Raw genomic sequence first — 10054 nt, 5'->3', positions numbered from 1 at the left:
ACAATATATTTTCGAGTAACGAAGGTGTCCCGAATATGACAATTTACAATAAACGTTAATAAAGTTAAAGTTAACGCGAATTCGCAAATTCAACTTTGCACACATTTACACAGGATTGTATTAAGGCTAGCTATTCTGTTCTCCTTACTACATAATATTATAAATATATGAAATAATATTTACATAAACGATCCCCTAAATGATGTAGAGATTAGAAACCAGACCAATAAATAGAGCAGAGAGCACAGCACATCACAATAAAGATCGCGGAGACAGTAGAGTAGGTACAGGGTAACGTAGCGCAGCAATTAAAGCCGCTATCTGCATAAAGCTGGAAGTTTCGGGGATCGTAGTCGACGAACGGAAGTGAATGGCGCCATAAATACCATAGTCTGACAGAACATCGGTACAAGTAGGCCATTCCTATGCACGGGAACAACCTTCCATCTAAACACACCGAGATCTGTCACTCAGAACGACCGTCATCCAACCGTCTTTTCTACATTGAATTGCCTTTCGCATTGCACCAATCTCGACCGCCACATATCCGATACTTTACTTAACTATAATCTAAAGAAGAAGGGAAAATTACGAGAAAGAACTAAAATAAATAAAGAGCCAGAAGTAGGGAGTTTATGAAAGTCGTTATGCTAATAAATGGTTTAATATAATTGCGATAATACGAACGGTAATTAGACGGCGTTATTATCATGGGATACGATAACTCGGCCTTTGCTCCACCTGCAACTTTTAAATGGTCTTATTTGTACCGCCACATGCATCATGGGAGCGAAAACGCGAATAATTAACTTCCACCTCGGCTCGTTTTACTTACCATAGAATTGTCTCATTAACGCCCCAACTGAACTTTTACGACAACTTTATCAAACACTTTTTCTAACTTAATTTTATGCTACTAGTCAAAAATATACAAAAAAATGCATTTAATAAACGTAAACTCTTTATTATTAATTTAATAGCAACATGAGAATATAGAATCTATATCATCGATACCAATGATCTCCGTTATAAAAATTGATGTATCCATTTATTGAACGTCACCATGTATCCTAAAACTGCCAAAATTCAAAAATATACAAAAAATGCATTTAATAAACGTAAACTCTTTATTATTAATTTAATTGCAACATGAGAATATAGAATCTATAAAAATATAATATACCAATAGTCACCATCATAAAAATTGATGTACTTATTTATTGAACGCCACCATGTATCCTAAAACAAGATAAAACAAGGCAAGTAAGCATCATTTATCAAACATGCGTATTATATGTTTGATCTAATCACCTTTTGACATGCGAATTGAGGCCTCGCAAATCCGAAAAACTGTTATTGCAAAAATGACACGAATACGGTCTGTATCCCATGTGTACTTTGTTGTGTTTCTCAAAATCAGTCTCTTTATCAAAGCCTTTGATGCAGAGCTCGCAGAAATACGTTTTATTCAATCCGTGAGTCTTTCTGTGTTTGCGTAAGACGTCTTTGGAGGCGTAACTCTTGTGGCAAATATCACACTCATGTATTCGTGGTTTTTCCAATACGGTTTCAACTCTAAAATAAACAAAGAAACAGTCGATGGTTTGTCGAAAAAACGAAAAACGTCTTACTGAGTTTCAGTTGCGATTATAGGAAAGGTTTCCGCAACTCCGGTGTTATCGATTTTTAAATTCAACAACGATAAGTCTTCCAATCGAATGATGGAAGGAAGGGCGTCCAGCGTGGCCTGATCTTGTATGATAATATCGGAAGTCTGGAGATGTTGCAGGAGATCACCGGAAACAATCTGCAACGGCTGCGCCAATTCCTGATTAACATCCTGAAAATAACACCAAAATTACTATAAAAACACAAAAGCATTATATTACTTGTACGGTGTTAATGTCATCGGCTGTAATGAGGACGGAGCTGGTTTGAGGCTGTTCCAAAGGCACGATTTCGTTCGCAACTGATGCCAATAAACTGGTGATACTTTGCTGAGGTGGCTTCCCCTTTTGATTCGACTTGTGTTTGCTGGCCTCGTGTTGGTTCTTCGACTTGAGCGTCCGATATTTCATGGGACAGAAGCTACACTCGTACGGCCTAGAGCCTAGAGAAGAAACAAACACAATGATACAATGACAGCTGGAAATCAACACTTGCATTACCTGTATGCACAGACATGTGCATTTTGAGTGTGGACTTCGAAATGAAAAACGAATTACAAACCGAACAGTTAAATTTCTTACTAACGTTCGGATCGTGCGTTCGAATGTGCGACATCAAAGTCGACTTCAATGCGAACTTTTTGTCACACTTTTTACAAGCAAAAGGCCTTTCGCCCGTGTGAGTTCTCAAGTGTCGTTGGAGATCGCAGTTCTTCTTGAATTCCTTCTGGCAAAAATTGCAAACTTTCGACTGCGTCGACTTTCTCTCCTTGCCGTGCATTTCTGAATGCTTGGAAAGTGTTTGCTTCGACTTGAACACTTTACTGCAAACTGAACACTTGAAACCCGTCACATTTTCAGCGACAATTTTAATTTCGTCCGTCCCCTCTTTCAGCGTCTCATCACAGTTGTGTTTTTTAAAATTGTCAATGTCTGGGTACATTTTATTGCACCTGCTACAAATGTAATTAGTGTAAGAGTTTGGGTCAGTCATTAATGTATCAGCGCTGATCAAATCGTTGTTGGACAACAGATTTTCTGTGGAGACTTCGTTAGTAAATAGAATAGGGTCAGTTAATAAAGTCTCATCCAAGTTGTTCAAATCGGTTTTCAACATTTCAAACTCCTGATGTTTTTCCGTCTTTTGAGATTCCTCCTGTTCGTTATTGAAAAAATGATTGACGTTGATTATTTCCTGATTATTGATGTTCAAGTTCTCGTTGAAGACCGTCTTCTCTTGTAAATCGCCGACGGTTTTAAGTAGGAAATTACCGTTGCCCTGAAATATAAATATTAATAAGTTGATGAAATGAAAATCATTAATCTTACCTCGAGTTTTATTTCTGAAAACACATTAGCATTATTTACCAGTAGGCCCTCAGAATTAATATAATATGTTTCGAATGGGTTGTCGTTATGCAATAAAGACGTAGAAGTATCCTCCGTCAAAACTTGGATGTTCTCAGGAATACTGTAAAATTGGTTTTCAGCTACTTCGGTCGTCTGTAACACCGAATGAAAATTGTCGATATAAATACATATAAAAACATAATGCAAAACAACCTGAAATATATTTTCGGAGGAAAGATTGTCTGAAATCACGCCAATTTCATCCGAATTTTTTACAGGATCATCTTCATTTATCATATCAGAAAAGTTCAAAACCGTCGAAATTTCCCCTTGGTCGTTGTTCTAAAAATCAACAATGTTTCACACACATATACAAGTCCATCTGAATCCATCTTACTGTTAACGTGCTTTCGATTTTATGCACTCTCCTCACGTGCTGTTTGCACAACATCGAAGTCTTGAATTTTTTCTCGCAATAGTTACAACCATACGGTTTTTGGGTAACGTGCACCAATTGATGGCGCTTAAGCATATGAGAAGTAACGAATTTTTTAGCACAAATGCCACATTGATAGTTCCTGATATTCATGTGATAATTCATGTGAACATTCAAACGCAACGGTGTTCTAAACGATCTAAAATGGACAATGATAATTTTAATATATTTTACAAAAGCAGTCTTATTTGTTACTTTGAACAGTAAGGACATATATTATTCTTTTCGCTGTGATTTTTCATGTGTTGTCTAAATAACGAAACTTTGGAAAATTTTTGATTGCAAATGTTGCAGTTAGGTATTCGTTTTACTGCTCCATCTTCAATTGCTGTTATTCTAGGTTTAATTATTTTCATTTGGTTTAATCCTAAAAACATATTATTTAAAATCATAGCCTTTCCACAAACGTGAATTTATTACCGTGGGGACTCTCTGGCAACGGACTTTTAATCAGTACAGTTACAGAATGTTTCTCTTCACTTGTACTGAGCGAATGCTGAGTAGCATCTTCTTGAGTGTTAAAAATTTGGTTGCATTGCTTACAAATATAATTAACAGTTTGTATGTTGTGTCTTTTTAAATGAGCTGCGAGTTTCTGGACACCATAGAACGAGGCGTTGCACAAAGAGCAAGTGTGTAACGAAGTTTTTGCTTCGTGTGTTTTAATATGGGCTAGTAACGTGGACTTCAGTGAAAAACAACTTGAGCATGTTTTGCACTGAAAATGATTCTTTTATCATCCTGAATTATATATAAATATGTAGAATATTCACCTTAAATGGCTTTTCTTTGGTGTGAATCCTAATATGTCTAATTAAATCGGACGGCTTCTTGAACTGCTTCATGCAATAATTGCAAAAGTAAAATCTAGTATCACCAATTTTCTTCTGTTTCACCAAATACTTTCTTAATCCGTTCGAATTCGCCACACTATCGTTTGACGTCAGATATCCATAGTCAGCTTCTGGCTCTTTTTTTGCCACCCTTTCTTCCACCAAAGTAGTTTCAGAAACAGCAATTTTTTCATCTGATTTAACGCATTCCTCCAGCCGTTTTAGCTGTTCCATAACGAAATTGGCACCTACATCTGGTGGATTTTTGGTATGTACTCTCGTCATGTGAGCATTCAGTGAACTAACTTTTTTAAAAATACAGGGACAAATGAAACACTTGAACTTTCTTTCTTCAGACGACGAGGCAGTGTGGGTTTTTTCAATGTGAACTTTCAAATTTCCTAAATAAAAGCTAAGAATAAGCCGTTTTTATTCAATTTTACCCTGTTTGTAATACCTTTTTGGCCAAATTTTGCAGGACATAAAGTACATTCATATGGTTTAATCCCTTCATGTCTTTTCATGTGTATATGCAAAGTTCCCCTTTGTGTAAAACCTCTTTTACATATATGACACTGAAATAACAAGAATACATAAATAGATACTTATCAACTATTGAATGGGATTATTACCACAAATGGTCTCACTCCAGTATGAATTCTTTCATGTCTTTCTAAAAGTGAATGTTTTATGAAAGACTTGTTGCACTGTTCACAAACAAATTTTCCATCTTTAGTGCTCTTTTTCTTGGTTCTTTTGCCTTTGTTGAGCAACTTTTTGGCTTTAATGTGGTGTGATATGTGCTCTCTATATGTTGATGTATCCTCAAATTCCACTTTGCAATAAGAACAAGTCAAAATTTTGTTTTCAGCTGACACATTTGTTGCATGTATTTCAAAATGTTTTATTAAGTCATCCTGGAAAGAAATCCATTTAATTGAGCATTAAAAATAAACAAACTTAATCAATTACTTCTTTATCAAATTCAGCTTTGCATTCTTCACAAACATAAGTCTCTTCAACTTGATGTATGAATAGATGCGATTTCAAACTGGCTTTTCTTTGAAAACTCAAATTACAAATTGGACAAGTAGGTTTTCCTTCAATATGCATTGCCATGTGGATTTTCAAATTGCTCTCCACATTATACCCAGCCGAACACTTTGTGCATTTGTATTTTTTCATATGTCTATGCCAAATCATGTGTTTTCTATATTGCAAGATTGTCATGAACTTTTCACTACACTTAAAACATTTGTATGGAAAATCTGTGGGTTTTGATGCAGTATTATTCAATGAGTTCTCAAGTTCCTGGTGTGGTTCTGATGTTTGTGGTGGGGGCAATAGTATTGTTCTTATGTTCCTAAAATTATAAAACACATTTCATTACAGAATATTGAAACAATTTTAACCTTACTTGTTTTCTTGTTGTTCTATAACTTCAATGGTATTGTTTTCATGTTGTTGCAAGAACTAAAACAAGAACAAATTCTCTATCGTTGTTTTCAAAAACATATATTTTCAAACCTGATCATCTCCAACCAAACATATATTTCCATTGGGCAAAGTTCCGAGGATATGTATTATTGGAATATTGGGATATTGTTCAACAGTTTTATCCATTTCCAATTGCTCAGTTACTAAATTACCTAAATCTGCTTTTTCCATGTCTAATGTGAAACCCTGATTTGCCAACATTTTCATAGGCAAGATTATTTAAAATTTATGAAAGTATTTAGGGTAAATAATTTTAATTTAAAGCTGTTTTGTTAATAAAATTAAATCACACACTCAAAACAAACCATTTGTGACAGATTCGATGTAAATTTGGGCGTACATATAAGTGCAAGAGACGTCAATTTTTGTGGTGGAATAATTTTGCTTTCAACTTCTAATTATTAAACTTATTTGTTTTATTGAAATTATAACAATCTTGCATAATTGATTAGTTTAATATTAAATTAAAATACATGTTTTTCAAATTAAAGTTTTATGACGTAGTTCTAATGTTTCTCAAGAGGTAGTTAGCTTGTATCTTTATTGGTGCAGTAGTTCCAATCTATCCGCTTTCAGAAGGAAACGTCAAAGTTACGTCATTTTAATAAAAAAGTTTAATGTAAAAATGGCTCAAGCAGTTCGACCTGCCGTTAGGCAAGTAAAACCTATTCTTTCCTTGGACAAAGAAGAAGCTAGGAAAAGAGTACTTAGTTTGTATAAAGCTTGGTACAGACAACTTCCATATATTGGTAGAAATCTATGAACCTTCCACATATTTTTTTTAACTTTTAATTTATTTTTAGTTAGAAGTTATGATGTTCCCAAAAATGTAGAGCAATGCAGAGATAAATTGAGAGAGCAGTTCACAAAATATGGGCAAGTCAAGGACGTTAGAGTTGTTGATATGCTAGTCATTAAGGTAAACCAAAGCACATATTTAGAACCATAAATGCTTTAAAAATATCACTTAAAATGCTTGTTTACAGGGTCAAATGGAACTGAAAGAAGTGGTAAATGTATGGAAACAAAAGGGGCACATTATGTCTTATTTCAAAGACACAGTGGAACCAAAACCCAAAGATTTTCTGTCAAAGTTTTTGAATGGGAAAGAATAAGCAAAATAATGTGTAGCAATTGTTTTTAGAATGTGTAAATAAAACATAAAATAATTTTGAAAATTACAGTATTTTTATTAACAAGTAGTAATGTTATAATTGCGCTAAATATTAAATAATTTAATGAAATGGTTTGTTTCTGGTAAACCTGGAGATAAGGTCATAGCCCCATTTGGGTTGATCTCCAGGAACCATGTGACCAGCATCCCTGACCATAATCTCTGTCAAATTACCAGCTTGTTTTACATATCCAGCCAAATCTTGTCCAGCATACCATTTGAATCTTTTTGCTGTTTTATATTGTGCATCACCATTAAATTTGAGTTGCTTCAAATAGTTAATTGTTAACGGATATGCGACGATTATGTCCAGTTGTCCATTGTAAATCAGCACTCTATAATTGCTAAGAAGTTCAGAAATCCATGGCGCAACTGATTGCATTACATCATTCATTAAATTGACTTCTACTGTAGAATCTTCACCATGAAACGAAGCGTTTCCTACGTGAATAGCTGCCCTCACATCGTCTCTTTGTATATACTTGCCCATGAATACCATTTCTTCATTGTTTGGATCCACATTATACAAATAATTAAAGTAGTTATCAAAACCAGTTATATTCTTAAACAGGGAAGTATGATTGTTCAAATCACCATTCAATAGATTGTCAAACACTTGAAAGGCTTTGGCATAATCTTTATTTTGTATGTACTTTATACCTTGTGCCTCATACTTTTGTACCATATCTCTTGAATTACTATCAATCAGACCAAGTTGATACAGATAATCTCCGTATTTTAACTGGTGCTCAGGATCACTCAAACCGTTTCCAATACTCAATCCTTGTAAGTTAATCTTTAATTTAGCTTGGGGATTTTCTTTATGGATTGTGTATGACAGTGCTGGAACATATTTTCCAGCATATGACTCGCCAGTAACGAAAAACGGATTTTTCTGTAACTCAGGGAACAGCAGGAAAAATTGTTGTAATGCCTGATACAAATCCTGACCCACTTTAGTTTCGTTTTGGGCATAGCCTCCTTTTGTAAAACTATAACCAGTACCAACAGGATTATCAAAGTATATGACATGATGTGATTTAATCCAGGAGAATTTTCTTAATTGCAAGCCGTGTTTCGGTTTAACTCTAAACGGTCCGTTCTCAGTAAACAAACCGATCAAAGAGGTGGCCCCCGGTCCTCCTTGCAACCACACGACTACCGGGTCAGACGGGTTCGTTTGCGAGGGGAAGTACCAAAAGAACATGTTCGAATTGTACAATTTATCCACTGTAAAGTATCCAGAGAAACTTTTCAAACCTTTGAAACCGTCAAAATGAACTTCTGCGGCTTCCCTTGCATCTTGTATCTTTCCTTGTTCAATGAGCGGGGTGAGAATCAACGGCTGACCTGGATCTCCTTCGATTTTTTCTTGTTTGATTTTTCCGTAGACATTGGGAAAGGCGCAATTCACTGGATTCAATAAAGCACAACACAGAAATATCGAGAGTTTGAGGAGCATGTTACCGGTTCGGAACCAATTGAAGACAACAATGTGAGTATTTAGAGTAGAGCAGGTATCGACAACAGACTCTCTCGGCGCTCAATTTAAATTTACTGTTTTAAGCGTTGAAAACGATTTGTTCGGAATCAAAGGTTATCGCTGAAATAGTTTTATTTTTAGATTAAATTGCAGAAATCTAAAACCAATAATATGTAATTGAATACGCAGTCAATTAAAACACATTATTTATATAATACTTAAGTTTCTGGTAAATCTATATATTAAGTCACATGTAAATACCGGTTGATCGATTGGAACCATGTGTCCAGCTTTTCTGATCATCACGAACGTAAGATTGTTTCCAGATTTCACATACCCTACCAATTGATTGTTTTTAAACCACTTTTTCTTGGAAGCTTTTCGGAAATTATTGTCATATAATTTATTCAGATAGTTTAAAGTTCCAGCATAGGGAATAATAATGTCCAATTGTCCATTATATATTAATATTCTGTAATATTTTAATAATTCATTCATTACATTTGTCACAGGTTTCATAAAATCGTTAACAATATACTTTACGACTTCGTGATTGCTTATAATAAAACCACCTTTTACTCGTAATGCCTCTCGTGTCTTGTTCTGATTAAGAAAATTGGCAAGATGCTTTGTGAAATGTATAAATTCATCGTTTTTACTTTTTAAAATGTTATAATAATCAAAATATCCCGTCTGATTTGCAAAGTACGAATCATTACTAAAAGGACCTCCACCAATATACTCTTGATAAACGTGAAAAGCTCTAGCGTACTTTTTTTCTTCGATATATTGAGAAATACTTTTTTCGAACTTCAAACCAGCCAATCTTTGCTCTTCGTCGAACAACCCAGTATAATATAAATATTCGGCATATTTAAATTGTGTTTCTGGATCACACAAACCGTTTCCGATAATCAATCCTTTCAAATTAATTTTTACCGGCACTTCAGAATTAAATTTATGAATTTTGTAGCCCAATTTTACTAGATATTTTCCCGCGAACGATTCCCCACAAAGAAAAAACTGATTCGATCTCAACTCAGGGAACAATTCATAAAATTGAACCAGCGCTTCATGAAGATTATCTGCGATTTCTTCTTCGCTTTTTGCATAATCGTTAAATTCGGAACTGAAACCTGTTCCCACCGGATTATCTATGAATATTATGGAGTTGCTGGTGGCCCATGTGTTTTTTCTTAACGATAATTTTCCCGATTTTTCAAACCTGAACGGTCCATTTTCATAGAACAGACCAATCAACGAAGAACTTCCAGGTCCTCCTTGTAACCACAGCAACAGTGGTGATTTTTTTGGACTTTTCAAAGCGGGGAAGTACCAAAAAAATAAGCTCGATTTGCTGTTGACTGACAAATAGCCGGCATAACTTGTGATGTTTAGAAAAACACTTTTATTTACTTCCAGCGAAGCTCTCCGAATGTTTGGGGACGATGTGGACAGACAAATTAATAGAAACGTTAGATGACATATTGCATTCATTGACAGGTTTGATTTGACCACTTAAAAAATAAGTAATTATTGGAATTAAGAATCACC

At 34.8% G+C, this 10054-nt stretch overlaps 4 protein-coding genes across 7 annotated transcripts; 1 reads left to right on the top strand and 3 right to left on the bottom strand.

The window, feature by feature from the left end:
• Positions 1–982: 982 nt before the first annotated feature.
• On the bottom strand, positions 983–6160 carry LOC109607587 (zinc finger protein 107-like). Of its 4 annotated transcripts, XM_049968073.1 has the most exons (17): positions 5874–6159; positions 5764–5819; positions 5319–5709; positions 4979–5263; positions 4804–4921; positions 4287–4747; positions 3934–4231; positions 3709–3880; positions 3415–3652; positions 3231–3359; positions 2997–3170; positions 2169–2946; positions 1890–2110; positions 1632–1840; positions 1312–1575; positions 1194–1239; positions 983–1076 (listed from the first exon to the last, which is right to left on the bottom strand). In XM_049968073.1, exons 1-16 carry the CDS (start codon positions 6048–6050, stop codon positions 1218–1220), a joined length of 3993 nt encoding a protein of 1330 aa, XP_049824030.1. In that variant the 5' UTR covers positions 6051–6159; the 3' UTR covers positions 983–1076; positions 1194–1217. The 4 variants fall into 4 exon arrangements, with proteins under 4 accessions (XP_049824030.1, XP_049824032.1, XP_019879618.2 ...); XM_049968075.1 differs by lacking the exon at positions 983–1076 and having other exon boundaries at positions 1157–1239; positions 1632–1828; positions 5874–6160; XM_020024059.2 differs by lacking the exon at positions 983–1076 and having other exon boundaries at positions 1157–1239.
• Positions 6161–6419: 259 nt separating this feature from the next.
• On the top strand, positions 6420–7021 carry LOC109607590 (NADH dehydrogenase [ubiquinone] 1 alpha subcomplex subunit 6). Its single transcript, XM_020024062.2, has 3 exons — positions 6420–6592; positions 6647–6762; positions 6830–7021. Exons 1-3 carry the CDS (start codon positions 6469–6471, stop codon positions 6956–6958), a joined length of 369 nt encoding a protein of 122 aa, XP_019879621.1. The 5' UTR covers positions 6420–6468; the 3' UTR covers positions 6959–7021.
• Positions 7010–8588, bottom strand: LOC109609603 (venom serine carboxypeptidase). Its single transcript, XM_020026298.2, has one exon. The coding sequence runs from the start codon at positions 8477–8479 to the stop codon at positions 7079–7081; it is 1401 nt and encodes a 466-aa protein (XP_019881857.1). The 5' UTR covers positions 8480–8588; the 3' UTR covers positions 7010–7078.
• A 104-nt stretch (positions 8589–8692) lies between these two features.
• LOC109607586 (venom serine carboxypeptidase-like) lies at positions 8693–10007 on the bottom strand. Its single transcript, XM_049968084.1, has one exon. It carries the CDS (start codon positions 9995–9997, stop codon positions 8708–8710), a length of 1290 nt encoding a protein of 429 aa, XP_049824041.1. The 5' UTR covers positions 9998–10007; the 3' UTR covers positions 8693–8707.
• Positions 10008–10054: the final 47 nt, after the last annotated feature.

Source organism: Aethina tumida, chromosome 5 (assembly GCF_024364675.1).
Source record: "Aethina tumida isolate Nest 87 chromosome 5, icAetTumi1.1, whole genome shotgun sequence".
NCBI classification, from domain to species: Eukaryota; Metazoa; Arthropoda; class Insecta; order Coleoptera; family Nitidulidae; genus Aethina; species Aethina tumida.
The sequence above is the reverse complement of the archived record's forward strand: the minus strand, read 5'-3'. Positions and strand labels throughout refer to the sequence as shown.